This window comes from Pristiophorus japonicus, chromosome 7 (assembly GCF_044704955.1).
Source record: "Pristiophorus japonicus isolate sPriJap1 chromosome 7, sPriJap1.hap1, whole genome shotgun sequence".
Classification (NCBI taxonomy): domain Eukaryota; kingdom Metazoa; phylum Chordata; class Chondrichthyes; family Pristiophoridae; genus Pristiophorus; species Pristiophorus japonicus.
In genome coordinates this window covers 192757099-192773854 of record NC_091983.1, presented here as the reverse complement: position 1 = coordinate 192773854, position 16756 = coordinate 192757099, and the positions used below count along the sequence as shown (strand labels likewise).

The window sequence follows — 16756 nt, the reverse complement described above, 5'->3', positions numbered from 1 at the left end:
GATTAGTGCCATAAAGTTAGAGCACAGGTGAAGCTATTGCACTTCTACAATAGTCTACATATCTTCAGCCTTTTTTTTCCCCTGTCGGTGGGTGAACAAAGAATGAGTGAGAGGTGTCAGAAGTTCAAAAAGGAAATTTTAAAGGCAAATTAATATGGATTATCCTCTCCAGTCAAACATTACCTGTAACCATGATCTGTTCCAGGGATTAACTTTTATAGACTTCCGTGCCCACAAGTAAAGTCTCTCGGTAGGCTTTTTTGCTAGGTTGATCTTTACACCAAATAAAATAGAAGCTAATCTCTTTGTAATTTGAGAGGGGGTATTTAAACTGCAGTCTCATTTTTACATAATCAGTGTTGTAAAGGTTTTGTTCAATGTATTTAAGATTCACAAAGACGCAATGGTGTTTATAAGGTGAGGAAGGGCAAGTTCAGGTAAAAAGCTAGTGGCTGAAATTGGATAGCTCTAATCCAGAGTCCAATTGGTGCAAATTAACTGCTTGCTGTCTTAAGTGGGAGAGTTTCATTACTGTATGAAGAAAGCAGTGAATGTCGTCAGACCCTTCTGGTCAGAGCTGACTTTCAGACAATTGGCAGTAAATTGGTTAAATGTGTTAAAATAGCTGTGTTCAATTTGCTCACTGTTGTGTTGGTATCTGGGACAGCTTCCTTCTGAGTTTCAGGAGAAAATTAATGCTGAAAGCTATGTTGAAGCCTTCAAATCAAACTCGCTGACAATTAATTATAGCAACCATTAAAACTAGTACAGTAATTTAACAATCCGATTTACATTCTTAACAACATTGTTTGAAAAGTTTGCTATAGTTAAATCAAAGTCTGGCATAATCTGCAAGACCTTTTCTGTGTGTTGTAGCTTGAGGAGATTTGAATTTCACAAATCAGATATTGATGCCATAAATCAGTCAATGCTAATAAGTGATTTGTCTTTACAGCTTGGGATATTATCTATCATTGTTTACCCAAGTACTATGGGCCTGCTTTCCGAATTAGCATTCAGAAAAGTTAAAGCATTACTTTGAAGTTCAAAAGGAGTTTAGAAAATTATGGGGAAAATGAGGGAATGTTGCCTATCTTTGAATGAAATGTTAAAACTAATGCCTGTTGGGAGGACATCCACCCATGTGTTTTGGACAATAATCCTAACAAAATGGATAACTTTTTGCTGTTTACAAGATCTTAGTTTTATGTATCTAATTACAAAAAGGATATTGGAGCTGTGGAAAGATGCAGCATAGATTTGGTGGAAGGAGTGGGCATATGATGTACAAGTACTTGCAAAAACTATTCACCTGGAGTTGATCTGATTTTAAGGAACAGTAGTATTGCTTTTGAAGGGACTTGAGTATTTCCACTAGTTGAATTGATTTTGGGATTAATTCTAGAACTATAAAAGGGAGTTTATTTCCATCCAAGGGTTTTATAGAATACAGAATTCATTAGGTTATTGAAACAATCATGACTGTCAAGAAGAAATTACATGAACAATGGGGTTAAGTAGATGGCTCCAATAGTCCTAAGAATTATGGACCAGCTCCTGTGTGGAAGTTGACTTTCCTATTGGGCCATTCCTGTTTATTTGAGATTGTTGAATACCTGGATATTGACTTTTTTGAATAAACTCATCCACCACAAGAATTTCAGATAAGCTTATTGGGTTAAGGCAAGACCAAGTGTAATGGGAAACATCCTAGGATCCTGAGATGAGGGAGGAAATTGCCTAGACCCTAGAAATTATATTACAAGGCTCTATTCAGTATGGATGTGTGCTAGAGGACTGTGACTAATGAAGTACCCATTTTTCAAAAGTGAAAGCAGGTAATTACAAGCCAGTTAACCAAACTCTGGTAGGGAATATTTGAATATATCTATAGAGTAAATCATAAGTAACCAGCATGGGATTCAAAAGGAACAATCATGCTTGGCAAGCATCATATTTGAGGCAACAAATATGGTAAATTTGGAAAATGCCATGCACATGGACTTCAGGAAAGCCTTTAACTAGGTGCTACATGAGAGCTTACTGGAGAAGATTGAGACCTGGAATTGGGGTTTAAAAAAAAATGATTAGAAGGGAGAGCAGTATGCATTAAAGACAGTTGAAAGTGGGGAGTGGTGTCTCGGATGGTTGATATCTGGACACTTTCACTATCAATGATTTGGATATAGGCCTAGGAGGAGTATTGAAATTTGCGGAGGATGCCAAAAGAATACTAAAATAAGCTGCAATGGGATATTGAGATGGAGAAATGGACTAAAGTGGTGGTTGGAATTCAGTTCAGTAAATGGGAGGTAATGTTTTCAAAACTGCAATAATTATACATGAAGTAGGCTTGATTCTCGCAGAGCAATTTGAGGTTACTGGTACGTAGGATGTGAAAGACAGCACCTCTGGTTTGATGCCATTTTAAAAATCAACAGCATGGGCTGGTTAGGTCAAAAGGCCTGTTTTAATGTAACTTCTATAATTTTTTTTGCACATGAAATTGTAGCCTTTGCAAAATAGGCATATTGATGTGTTGCCTCCTTTTCTCCTCCTTCCCTCCCACTGCCTTAACTCTAGTGGGTTCAAGTATGGTTTTAGGGAAGAGAACTGGATGACAAGTGTGGTTTTAAATTCTTGACATAAAGGGCCCAAGTTTCCACACGCGTCTAGAACGGTGCAGTCCCGACCTGGACGCCCGTTTTTCGCGCCACAAAGTGCGCCTAAAAAAAATCCTCCGTATTCTCCCTCCCTGCAGGTCCTCTGGCTCTCGGCGCAGGCAGCACGAGCTGTAGGGGGGCGGAGCCAGGTCCCGGCACTGAAAACAGTGCCGGGACCTCTGCACATGCGCACTACAGTAGGCACGCAAGTGCAGTAGCTCCAGGCACCGAACTGTGGGAGGGGCCTGAAGCATGCAGCCCCTAGCCCTGGCCGAACGGCCTCACTGGTGCTGCATGAATAAGGCTCCTCCCACGGCCAGCTCCTGCTCCTCCACACCCCCCCCCCCCTCCCCGGGCCTCTGGACCAGACCCGACACCCGCTCCTCCCCCCCCCCCTCGGACTGGACCGACCCGTGCTCCTGTTCCCGCTCCGCCCCCCGACTGGACCCAACCCCCGCTCCCGGACTGGATTCCTTCTCTCTCTCCTCTCTTTTTTTTTTTCTTGCTCTCGCGCTCTCACCCGACCCTTCCCAACCTACCTGTAAATCTGGTGCTGGGGACGGGCCCTGCCCGAAGTCTCGGGCCGGCCCGTTCAGCCTTCGGTCCCGAAAGGCCTGCCTGAAGCACTTTCTCACAGGTAGGAAGATGGTTTATTTAATCTTTTCTTTGCTTATACATAAATCCAACCTGAATAAACATTTATAAGTATAAATAAGGATTTATTATAGAATTTAATGACTTTTCTTTTTTCCCCCCCCACCTCATTCTGGATGCCTAATTTGTAACCTGTGCCTGATTTTTTTTTTAATGTGTAGAACAGGTTTTTTCAGTTCTACAAAAACCTTCACTTGCTCCATTTTACTTTAGTTTGGAGTACGTTTTCACTGGAAACTTTCAAATCAGGTGTCAATGGCTGGACATGCCCCCTTTTTGAAGAAAAAATTCTGTTCCAAAGTAGAACTGTTCTACCTGACTAGAACTGCAGAAAAAAAAGTGAAGAATTGCGATTTCTAAGATAGTCCATTCTCCATCAGTTGCTCCTAAAAAATCAGGCGCAAATCATGTGGAAACTTGGGCCCAAAATCTCCAGTATTGCAAATAGTAAACATTTTGTATAAGGCCAAGCACATGATTTTTTTCAGAGATTGCAACATGGAAACAGGCCATTCTGTCCAACTAGTCATGTTTATGTAACACTGCTCATGTCAAAGATAATCAATGTCATATGTTTCAGTTAAGAGAATTTGGAACAATGACTCTAAGCTGAAAGATTTTAGTTGTCAGGTGTGCACTTTGTTACAGGATTTTTGCGCTTTTGTAACTACTTCATTCATAGGCAGTCCCTCGAACGAGGATGACTTGCTTCCACGAGAGTTCACAGATCCTTCAATGAAGGACCTGATGTTCCAGTCCTGAACTCCAATTGAGGAGGTGGAAGATGCCTGTGTGGATTTTTTTTGTGTGGTGACTGTTGCGCATCAGTCACCACACAGGCTTGATAGAGCTAGGCCTTTATCCAGTAGCAAGGATTAACCAGGACGACTGGAGACCTGCTCTACTGCACGGACCTAGTGCATACACATCGCAGTGTGGGCAGGTCCCTGCTACCACTGGGCCCTGTACTTTTAATTCACCGCACCTCCGCCATGATGTTCCAGGGCCTAGCGCTCCAGCTCTTTATAGCCCCAACCTGTGGTGTTGGGGCAGCCCACCATATACCCACACAATAGTATGTCTACAGTTTTAAACCCTTGTTTTAAATTGGGATGGGAACATATTTACAATCTTAAATGGCTGACTTTAGGCAATAAGCTCCAATATTTATACAGTCAACTGGATTGGTGCTAAAGTGGACAACTTGGCAAAAGTGTTGTTGTGCTGGAAAGTTGTCATTGTTTAATTACTCATCTTGATCTAGGTGAAGTAAGATGGTTGAATAGCTATGGGTAGGTATGATTGCATTGTAGGACTAGTTTTACATAGCAGTCCAAGGTTATTTGGAGTAGCCCATCTGAACATTCTACACCTCCTATGGGGTTTTTTGCAGTTGGAATTGTCCAGTCCCTGTCTTCTTGCAGTCTGCCAGCAAGGAGCTGGAATATAATAGTTTAGGCAAAGAACCGATATGCTTTGAGATGTGAAGCTCCAGAACTTGCTGGTCAATTTATGCCATTTGCCTCGCACAAACCGCATCTCTCCCTTGACCTCACCATTTATTTTGAAGAACTAGGTGGATTAATTGCCCATTAAACCCACCACAAAAAGTTGGGGCTCCAATAGTGGAAGTATCCTTTTAATTGGCATTGTATTAACAATTATCACATCAATCTCCAACACAATGAACAGTTTAAACATGAGTCTCATTCCTGCATATAGTACTCAATCCTTTTCTGTACATGATTTAATTCACCCTCTTCCATCATTCCTGCTTTTCTCAATCCTTAAGGAGATAGTCTGTTGGACCCCATTCACTAAAGTTCCAGATGTCCCAGTTCCCTTGCCATGCTGTTATCTGCCTGCACTTCCAGCAAGTTAGACTGAATTATATTCAAGCTGAAGGTGCAGGAAAATGTCTAAAGGGGAATGCTGCAAGGTGCCCTGCCCCAGCAAGATTTTTCCCAATTGGGAAGCCTTGTCTAACACTTGAGGGATATTTATATTTGATAAGGATATGTTCTTGCATCTAAATCTTGGATGGAATGGGGAGAAGGGGAAAGTGTTAAATTTTGTTGAAACTAGAAAACCTTTTATGTCCATGCAATTGTTTAACAGCATGTGCATCTTCCAAAATGCACTGACTATTTTCAGATGTACATGGTTAGCTGCCTTATGAAATGCTGTTGAATGAGATCCTTCAGTCTTGCAATGGCCACACCATTTAAGCTTCTGTAACAGAAAATAAGGCATTTTCATTGCACTTAGAATAATTTTGAATCTTTATTTTTCAGACTAATCTCCCAATATTCAAGTTGAAGGAATCTTCTGTCAGAAGAAGATATAGTGACTTTGAGTGGCTGAGAAATGAACTTGAAAGGGAAAGTAAGGTAAGGCAAGGCCAGTTTTTGTTATATCCACAGTTTTTGATAGAGAAACTTTATGCTGTTTGGGTGGATAGTTGAATTAGCAGGTATTGAGATGCAATTGCTCTCCAGCCAGACCTGGTTTTGCAACCCTGCCACCTACCTCAGGAGGAATGTACATTTGTGCCCAGATAATAGAATTGAAAGCCCCAGTATATGAGTAACATTTGCTTTGTACTGTGTTGGGTTTTATTTTGATTTGCCACTGTTGAGATTGAGTACATTTTGTCAAATGGCCATTCAGGATTTGCCACTTGTTGTTTTTTTGGATTTGGGCTTGTCTAATTCAACAATAAAACTTCCAAACCTAATTGAGAATTCCTGGCAGAAAACCATGAAGGGCTGTGGGGAAATTTCTGAATTATTAGCTAAATTAAACCTAATTTTAATGCTGATATTTGGTTAAAACCCAACTGTCTCCCTTTGTTCCTCTTATAACAGTAACAGAATTGCTACTTAACCAATGAATCTAGTAACTATTGTCAGCTTTAAAGAAAACCCACTGGGGTGGATGTTTGCTGTGCCAATACAAGTGCTGTTTTGAAGTGCAAAACCACAAGTTTAGCTGGACATGTGCATATTTTCAAGGTGGTGACTAAGGAAAGGGAGAAGTGTTTGTGTATTTGGGTTGTGCTTAATTTTCACAGCTCATAAGTATTAAGGTGCAGATATACTATAGCTGCTCATTTTTCTTATACTGCCTGGTTATAATTGGGATTTTTTAAATTCAACAGATGTATATGCATACCCAACTCTACTCATGGTAAATATTTGTGGGAAGGGGTTGGAGTGCATGCACTATTTATTTTATTCCAACAGATCACACACCACATCTGAAAACTCTATTAAAATCAGTCACTACTCCAGTGCTGAGGGAGTGCTGCACTGAGGTGCCATCTTTTTGATGAGATGTTAAACTGAGGCTCTGCCCTGTTTGCTCTCTGGTGGGCATAAAACATCCCATGGCAGTTGAAGAACACAAGTTATCCCAGGTGTCCTGGCCAATATTCATCCCTCAATGAACATCTCACAGATTATCTGGTCATTATCACATTGCTGTTTGTGGGAGCTTGCTATGTGCAATTTGGCTGATTTGTTTCCCACATTACAATACTGACTACACTCAAAGTACTTGTATGGCTGTAAAGTGCTTTGGGATATTGTGGTTGTGGAAGATGCTATATAAATGCAAGTCTTTCTTTCACAACTAAGTGGTGAGACTAATTCCTCCTGGAGGTTCTTAACTGGACCCTTCCAAAATTGGGAGAAGAACTAAATTAAGTTGAACCATCACTTTAAACTGAACCATGTACTCTAATGAGTGCAGTTGCTTCTTGTTTGCATGCATTGAACATGCTCCTTGTGTTGGTACAGTAATAGCAAACTGAATTTATAATTGTCACAGTAATGTGGTAGGAGATGGTTTTATCTAGCAATATGTCCTGTAAGTTTGTGTATGTGATCTATACATTTCCCTGTCTTTAAAAAAAAAAAAACTTTTTTTTTGTTACATTTTGTCAAGTATTCCCACTAAATTCAACTTTCATTGTTATGGTTTGCATGAACCAGTTGAATGTCTACTTTTCAATGTTACACTTTTTTTTCCCCTTCACTTCACCTTGAACTGAATCAGGTTTGCAATGAAAAATTCAATTACATTTCACGTGATTAAATTTACTCTTTAGCACCTTCATTTAAAGTTTTTACTTGAGTCTCCGCCTGTCTCAGAAGCCTGAGCTTTGACTAGTTTTATTTGTTTCTGGCAGAATACTGGCCAGTAATGTGGTTAGCTGCTTCTCTATTATACTGAGCAGCAACTTTCAACAATTTGTTTTTAAGCTGAGGAATCTTGTGCGAGGCCCTTGGGGGAGAGGGGGGGGAGAAAGTGACGATAATATGGTAGAATTCCTTATTAAGATGGAGTGACAGTTAATTTGGAAACTAGGGTCCTGAACTTAAGGAAAAGTAACTTTTTGATATGAGGTGTGAATTGGCTAGAATAGACTGGCAAAGGATATTCCAAAAGTTGACGGTGGATAAGCAGTGGCAAACATTTAAATATCACATGGATGAACTTCAGCAATTTTTCATCCCTGTCTGGAGTAAAAATAAAACTGGGAAGGTGGCTCAACCATGGCTAACAAAGGAAATTAAGGATAGTGTTCAAGCCAAGGAAGAGGCAACAAACCTGAGGACTGGGAGAAATTTGGAATTCAACAGAGGAGGACTAAGGGTTTAACTAGGCGGGGGGGAAATAGAGTATGAGGAAGCTTGCAGGGAATATAAAAACTGACTGCAAAAGCTTCTATAAATGTGAAGAGAAAAAGATTAAAGACAAATGTAGGTCCCTTGCAGTTGGATTCGGGTGAATTTATAATGGGGAACAAAGATGGCAGACCAATTGAATCAATACTTTGGTTCTGTCTTCACGAAGGAAGATACAAATAACCTTCTGAAGGTACTAGGACAGTGGGTCTAGTGAGGAGGAACTGAAGGCTATCCTTATTAGGTGGGAAATTGATGGGATTGAAGTCTGATAAATCCCTGGGGCCTGAGTCTGCATCCCAGAGTACTCAAGGAAGTGGCCCTAGAAATAGTGGATGCATTGCTGATCATTTTCCAACAGTTTATTGACTCTGGATCAGTTCCTATGAACTGAAGGGTAGCTAATGCAACACTTTTTTTAAAAAAAGAGGGAGAGAAAACAGGAAATTATAGACCGGTTAGCCTGACATCAGTAATGGGGAAAATGGTGGAATCCATTATTAAGGATGAAATAGCAGCGCATTTGAAAAGCAGTGACAGGATTGGACCAAGTCAGCATGGATTTATGAAAGGGAAATCATGCTTGATGAATCTTCTGGAATTTTTTGAGGATGTAACTAGTAGAGTAGACAAGGGAGAATCAGTGGATGTAGTGTATTTGGACTTTCAAAAGGCTTTTGACAAGGTCCTGCACAAGAGATTGGTGTGCAAAATCAAAGCACGTGGTATTGGGGGTAATATACAGACGTGGATAGGGAACTGGTTGGCAGACAGGAAGCAGAGTAGGGATAAATGGGTCCTTTTCAGAATGGCAGGCAATGACTAGTGGAGTGCCACAGGGCTCAGTGCTGGGACCCCAGCTCTTTACAATATACATTAACGATTTATATGAAGGAATAGTGTAATATATCCAAGTTTGCGGATGACACTAAACTGGGTGGCGGTGTAAGCTATGAAGACGCTAAGAGGCTGCAGGGTGACTTGGACAGGTTAGGTGAGTGAGCAAATACATGGCAGATGCAGTATAATGTGGATAAATGTGAGGTTATCCATTTGGGGGCAAAAACACAAAGGCAGAATATTATCTGAATGGCGGCAGACTAGGAAAAGGAGAGGTGCAATGAGATCTGGGTGTTGTGGTTCATCAGTCACAGTGGGCATGCAGGTACAGCAGGTGGTAAAGAAGGCAAATGGTATGTTGTCCTTCATAGCTACGGGATTTGAATATAGAAGTAGGGAGGTTTTAATGCAGTTGTACAGGGCCTTAGTGAGGCCTCACCTGGAATATTCAGTTTTGGTTTCCTAGTCTGAGGAAGGACGTTCTTGCGATTGAGGGAGTGCAGCGAAGGTTCACCAGACTGATTCCAGGGATGGCTGGACTGTCGTGAGGAGACTCTGGATCAACTGGGCCTTTATTCACTGGAGTTTAGAAGGATGAGAGGGGATCTCATAAAAACGTATAAGATTCTGATGGAACTGGACAGGTTAGATGTGGGAAGAATGTTCCTGATGTTGGTCTGGAACCAGGGGACATAGTCTTGGGATAAGGGGTAGGCCATTTAGGACTGATTGGGAGTAACTTCTTCAGAGTTGTTAACCTGTGGAATTCCCTGCCGCAAAGAGTTGATGCCAGTTCACTGGATATATTCAAGAGGGAGTTAGATATGGCCCTTACGGTTAAGGGGATCAAGGGGTATGGAGCAAAAGGGCTACTGAAGGAATAATCAGCCATGATATTGAATGGAGGTGCAGGCTCGAAGGGCCGAAGGGCCTACTCCACCTTTTTTCTATTTCTATGAAACTACTGTCTTTAAACTTGCAAATAGAAGTTAATTTACAATTTGCTTTGAATTTGACTTGGTTCCTAGAATTCAATTTCAATGCATGTAACATTTTTTCCAGTTCAGATTTAGTCCAAAAACAGTGCTAGTTTTGGATTGATATTTAAGATTAGCATATGCAATAAACTTCAGTGCTGTACTCAGCTGCACCTTTTCTCTATCTTCTACCCACTCAGCTACTGATTCCTTGCTGGGATACCATTCTACAGGTGTATCTGGTCATTTATGTGAACTTTGAAAGTGTAATCAACTGTTAATTGCATCAGTAAGTCTGGTCCTGTCCTTGTGCAACATGCAGGTTTCTGACCAGAGGTTGCTGGAGTAGGAATCCCTCCTGGTGTACTTCTACCTATTTTACCACTGCCCTTTGATCAACTAACATAACAGACTGATCAAACCTGGGACCTTCTGGCCTGTGTGACTGATCACTGGATAAACTTCTTGAGCCATCAAGCTTGTAACTTTTCTTTTCTCCATTAGATACTTAGTCAAATTTTGCACTTCCAAATATGTTCAGCCATGCTTTGCTCTATCTAGATTAGCATCTTTTCACAGGTGATGCTAATCATTTGGCTAACATCCAAAGTTATATTGGATAAAATGATTAGTCCATTTTTAATATCCATATTGGTGCAAATTTCATGAGATTGATAACTATATAATGAAGAATTAAGACTGGGGGTAAGAAATGCTTTTTTTTATAAACTGAGAATTGGATAACAGGAAAGCTGAGTTCAGACTTGGGGCATCAACAGACATGAAAGGGGGCAATAAGTCTGGTCTTATAAACCCATGTCTATAGATTTCTACATATTCAATATTTAAATTGGATCATTTTCAGGATGGTATTTTTAATGTCCAATACCTGGAATGACCATTCAGATTTGGTATTGGAGACAGTCCTTCAAGAGACTGGATGTGATGGGAAGGATAGTGTAGAGTTCTACATAGGTGGGTAGTTGTGCCAAATAACTCTTCTTGGGTGAACTTATTGCAAATTAGTTTCCAGTGGAACTGGACTTCTGCTTCATTTAATTCCTTGATTCATATTTAACTTTCTATTCAAGTTTAAATTTTGCTTAACAGCATTTGTCAATGCAGCTACAGGGTGCCACTCTGGGTAAGTGCAACACTGCCTCAGTTAGTTAGCATGTATGTAGATCAGCTGTGGTGCAATACACTTTCTCCATGAGCTTTGTGCTGTCTGGTATCAGTACTTTAGTCACTTCTATTCCAGTCTAGATCACCAATGTATTCCCAAAATTTTCCATTATCACAATTTGGAAGAATTAATATCCAGTGAAATTTCACTACAGGTACCACTATGATCAGTCAGTTCAAACTTTTTCTAAATGCTGGCATAACTATATCCCTTCTAGGTACTTTTTATGATAACCAGAATGAGAACAGTGAAACTGCTTTATCTTTGCTAAGTGTGACTAAGCGTTACCATCATTTGGACTTGTGCAGCGTAATCCCAATACTTTGACTATCTGTCACCCTGTTCTGACTGGACTTTGCAATGATGTGGAATGCAACTAAATGGCTTTCAAATCTGATTTCCCATTTCTTATCAAACTTGCTTGTTGCAAAGATGTGCTGTACAAAATTGCCTGTGGCTGAAGCAAAAGTAAAGCAACTAAACTGTTTTTAGGGAAGGCAATGCTACATAATCTGTTGGTACTCTCATGACACAATAAACTTGGATCTCCATTCATTAATTACCTTGGCTGGGAATGGTTTGTGCAATGCACTTGTGTGTACTTTGTGCTTTTCCCCTTAGGTTGTGGTGCCGCCGTTGCCTGGCAAAGCACTATTTCGTCAACTGCCTTTTCGAGGGGATGATGGAATCTTCGATGACAGTTTTATAGAAGAAAGAAGACAAGGACTTGAACAGTTTATTAATAAGTGAGTAAAGCTACTCATTGTCTTTGCATTTCATATAGTAGTAAAACATCAAAGGCAAATGTTTTAAAGTTGTTACTTTTTCAAATTTAATCTACTGTGGTTTATAAGTTTGTCTTAATAGATCCAAAAATAATGGAAAGCAGCAGTCCAAAAACAAGTTGTACAAGTTAAGAATGGAAAATAACTGACATGCAGCGTTTTACTCATGCAGGATAATTTATTTTTAATGATGATTACTTTCAGAATGATTCCAGTACGAGGCTGAGGGCACAAAGGGGTCTAGCTGAGTTTTAATTTTGTTGTGTTTTCCATGCATAATTTATGTAAATTGCCATTAAAATTGTGTTCCTTTTTTTAAAAAAATCAGTCTTATGCTTTTTTTCCCACTCACGTACTTATTTTTGGTCTAAGGTGGTCTTCGTTTAAAGTGAACAATAAAAAGTTATACCTGCAATTATTTGTGATTGCTGTTGTCGCCATCTGTTTCATGTGTAAATGTGTCATGGCTATCGTTCTGAATAATAAAAACTAGGCAAATTGAGAACAGTGAAAGCTTATTAATTCCCATGTTTGAGTATGTAACAGAAAATACAATTTTAAGAAGCCATACTACTAAATTGGGAACAAGCAGAATTTTGGGAATGGGTAGGTCTGATTTTCTAACTTCTGTTTTACATAGGGTCCCTCCTAATATGCATATTGAATCTCCATGCTATGTTCATCAGGCAAAATGTCAAAACATTGGCCTAAAATTTTAGACCAGATTTTCACAACCATTTTAATTGAAACCTTCCTGGAAGTTGATGCTCAGTGCTCCTTAACACTTCAGCATTAATTTAGTTACTTTAATCACTTTAATGATAAAAAGCAAAATGCTTTTGCGCCTCAAAGATGCACACTACTAGTTGGGAGAGGGCAGTCATATGTTTCAAGAATTCTGGTGCCTGAACCGTATTGGCTGAAGAGAGAGTACCAACCATTGCATGTGAAGCATTCTTGGGTCTCGAGCCTTGACTGTTTTTATTTTCACTGCTTGGCCTCCAATTAATGTTAAGGAAAATGCTAGTGAAACACTAGAATTAAACAACTGAATGAGCATTCTAAAATAAAGGTTAAATTATTTTTTATAAATTGAGGGATATGTGAGCACTTTATAAGGTGATAAGCAAATGCATCCTGAGTAGGAGGGAGAAATTAGGCCAGTTGAGGGCTCTTGACACAGCAGACTGAAAATGTCACTTTCACATTCCAGGGGACTGGCAGACCTGTAGGGAAAATGCCTTGTTCAGTTTTAAATTGGCTGAAAGATGTCCTTGTGGTCATGAAAATGGAATCTGTTGAAATGAATGTTGAGGCATCTTGGGTACTGAAAATAAATATAAACCATGAAAATGTGTATATTTAAACAAATTCCTTTACTGGTGATGGAACCAGCTGCAAGAGCATATACCCAGAGATAACTTGTTGGTGTAATGTCTGTCATGTCCTATCTGGACCTGACCATGAACTTGTTGGAGAAAGGTTGAGAAGTTGGGGAAATAGAAGTAGTTGTACTTGCTGAGGTATCCATGCCTCATGAACTTGGACTTATTCATGGGCACTTGCATGGCTGTTGGAAGTGATTGAATGACATGTCCAGAAGGGTGCATCTCTGTTTTGTTAAGGTATAAAAGAGGGTGTTTAGAAAATTTCTCGGGCAGGTATAGTTAGGCTTCCTTGCAAAATACTGCCAACGCTGAGAATCTAATAAAAACAGGAAATGGTCAAGTAGCATCTGTGGAGAGAGAGAGAGTTGATGTTTCAGGTCAATGACCTTCTGTCCGAACTGGAAAAAGTTAGACCTGTAATAGACTTGCTTAAAATCTGTTACATCTCTAACTTTTTCAAGTTCTGCCAAAAGGTCATCAACCTGAAATGTTCAACTGTTTCTCTCCAGATGCTGCCTGACCTGAGTATTTCCAGCGTTTCCTGTTTTTATTTCTAACTTTTTTTGTTCTGTAGTAATCCTTACCAAGCATGTGGGTAGGTATTTTTACAAGTGCCAAAGCATGTCTCTGGCAAGAGAAGGGTATAGAAGTCAGATTTTACAGCTATGCCAGCCAGCTGCAGGCAATGATGCAACTTAAATGTATGTTTGCTGAGATCAGGCAGGTGAGATTTGACAGCTAGCCCAAACAGTCAACAGGGAATCAAGAACAGTTAACTCCTCTGCCAACAATCTCATGTCTCAATGTCCTGAAAGCCAACATCATTGTCTAAGGAAATACAAGCAGTCAACTCAACCACTTGACAATCTGGATATGGCCATATAAATTCACTAACTACCCACAGATAGACTGGCTAGCTAATGTTGTTCCTAATTTAATCTTGACAGTTGGTAGTAGCTTCAGACATTGATCTCTCTGTAATTTGAGAATCAGCAATCCAGCTAATGCTGAATTACAATGATGCACAGAACTGCACTTCTAACTTCTGTTCAAATTGCTAGATGTCCATCTGCAACTATTTTATCTTGTATTTGTACACTTGATTAAGTATTGATTTTGAAGTCCATAAACAATTTGATGTCTGACTTTTGAATTTGATTTGGCAAGAAAGAATTCATTAAGTAGCTTGTGCATATCTTGAGGGTGATGAGGTAAACTTGCATCTCTTTTTTGAATTGAATGCAAGGCTGTTCGGCAAGCCAAATTGGGGCATCACCCACCCCAGGCATAAGCTGAGCAGTAAACCCCAGGCGAGTCCTTAGTGAAGCGTTAGAGGGGTCTAATTCCTTGACATGCATATCGGTATAACATAACCCAGCATTCTTGCAGACCAAAGGATCTGCAGGGTGTCAACTTTAATGTGCTTTGAGTAAATTGATGTGCACTCTGGATCGCTCAAAAAAGTTATACTCATCACATGTGGTTCATGCCATCTGTTGGAAGGAACCAGTAAAATACAAATGTCTATCGTCCCACAATTGTGGTTACATTTGGAACCTAGGCATTGGGCTTCACTCAAGCTTTCTTGTGTGTGCGAAACTCTATTGTGAGTTGAGAAACCTTAATTTCTACCTACATTTACTTGCAGTTTTGGCACACTAGGAGCATTTTTTAAATTTAGTGTCATTTCTAGCACTAAATGTTTGAATTGTTGAAAATTAGTGATAAAACAAAAGGTTCACTAGGTTGATTCTGTAGATGAGGGGGTTGACATGAAAGGTTGGGCCTATACACGAGTTTAGAAGAATGAGGTGTGATATCAAAACATAAGATAATGAGGGCTCACGGTGGATGCAGAGGATATTTCCACTTGTAGGGGAAACTAAAACTAGGAGACATAGTCTCCAAATAAGGGGCTGCCCATTTAAAACTGGAATTTCTTAGGGTTGTAAATCTATGGAATTTTCTGCCCCAGAGAGCTGTGGAGGCTGGGTCATTGAATATATTTAAGGTGGAGATGGACAGATTTTTGAGCAATAAGGGAATAAAGGGTTATGGGAAGTGGAGCGGAGTCCATCAGATCAGCCATGATAACTGGCGGAGTAGACTCTAGGGACAAGGTGTCCTATTGCTTGTTCTGTTGGGTCACTTATTTATTTATTTTTTTTTTATATTTCAGAGTTGCTGGGCATCCTTTGGCACAGAATGAACGCTGTCTTCATATGTTCCTGCAAGAGGAAATCGTAGATAAAAACTACACACCAGCAAAAGTGAAACATGCACAGACAGTGTGAATGGACTAAAATACTGATCTGTCCAAGAAATCCTTCCATTACCAATTGAATTTGCTGGTTTTGGCTAATCCTCAGTACATCTCTTTCTGCTTACTGATGTTTCTGAAAACAGAACTTCATCTCAGGTGCAGATCACAAGCAAGAAAGATCTGCATTCGGGATTCGAGCTGGCTACTGTAATTTGGCTTTGTATAACACTTTTGCTTAACATTCATTCTGAAGCCTTACATTTTGAGTAAAGAAATATGCTGATGTAATCATCTTTGTTCTTTGTGCTCAGGTGTTACACTTGGCAGAAATTAGTGCCAGATGAACCTGTGGTATGAGTACAGCATTTCTAACAATTTTATCTGATGCTTCATCAGTTGTGAAAGAATATTTTTATAATGCATGTGCTTTGTAAATTAAGAAAATCTAGCTGAAGATTGACTATCTGGCAAGATGTTTTTGTTTTTGAAAAGTGCATGGTATAGAGATGGTGAAAGACTCAACACCTCAATTGAGGCCATCAGTGGCCAAACTGAACATATTTTCCTTTATGTAAGTTTCTGGAATATTCCTTCAGACTGAGTTAAAGTTCAGTTGAGTCATTGCAGTATAGTTTCCATTTTGTGTTTTCCTCCCTCCAAACTAATAAAGCCCACCAACATTATATATTGCATCTGTACCTATGGCTGTTGTAGTAATTGAGAAGTAGGGCCTGTTTAAGGAAGTTCCTTCAAATTTGTTCCCTTAATACAAGTTTTTGTACTAAACTCTTCCCAGCAGCCAAGTCTCAATACATTTTCAGTATCAAACACTTTCAGTTTATCAAACACTAAGACTGATCTTCCTGTGAAGTTGGAATGTTTTCAAATAAAGTCCATATAAGAAATTGTTGATGATTTGTGCAAACTTTGTGGATATGTTACTAATGCTTTGTAATATCTTCAGTATTAACAATCCTTTTGCTCTGCTGTTCAGTTCAAAGAAGAAATCCTGATTTTTTTTTTTTTCAAAACATTGCCTTGGCTTTCAATCTAGCCCTTTGTCAGCTAAACTAAGAATACTTTGACAATAGTTGCCAAGGTCCTTTTTTGCATTGTGGATTAGTGGTCAAGCAGCTAAAATGAAAACTTTTTTTAAAGCATAATTTAGATTAGCACTTTAGTGCAGTGCTATGATTACTGCATTGTCCGTGGTGTCTTCTGTGGGATCAGATGTTAAATGTAGGCCTTCTCGCCACCTGTTCAGGTGGACAGAAGATCACAATTAATGGAAGTGCAGCTGGGGAGTTCT

At 39.6% G+C, this 16756-nt stretch overlaps 1 protein-coding gene across 1 annotated transcript in view; it reads left to right on the top strand.

The window, feature by feature from the left end:
• Positions 1 to 16357, top strand: part of snx3 (sorting nexin 3) — a 51596-nt gene extending 35239 nt beyond the window's left edge. Inside the window, exons 2-4 of the mRNA XM_070885648.1 lie at positions 5612 to 5707; positions 11633 to 11757; positions 15364 to 16357. Coding sequence (XP_070741749.1) covers positions 5612 to 5707; positions 11633 to 11757; positions 15364 to 15478 — 336 coding nt within the window. The 3' untranslated portion in view covers positions 15479 to 16357. The remainder of the gene's footprint in view (positions 1 to 5611; positions 5708 to 11632; positions 11758 to 15363) is intronic.
• Positions 16358 to 16756: the final 399 nt, after the last annotated feature.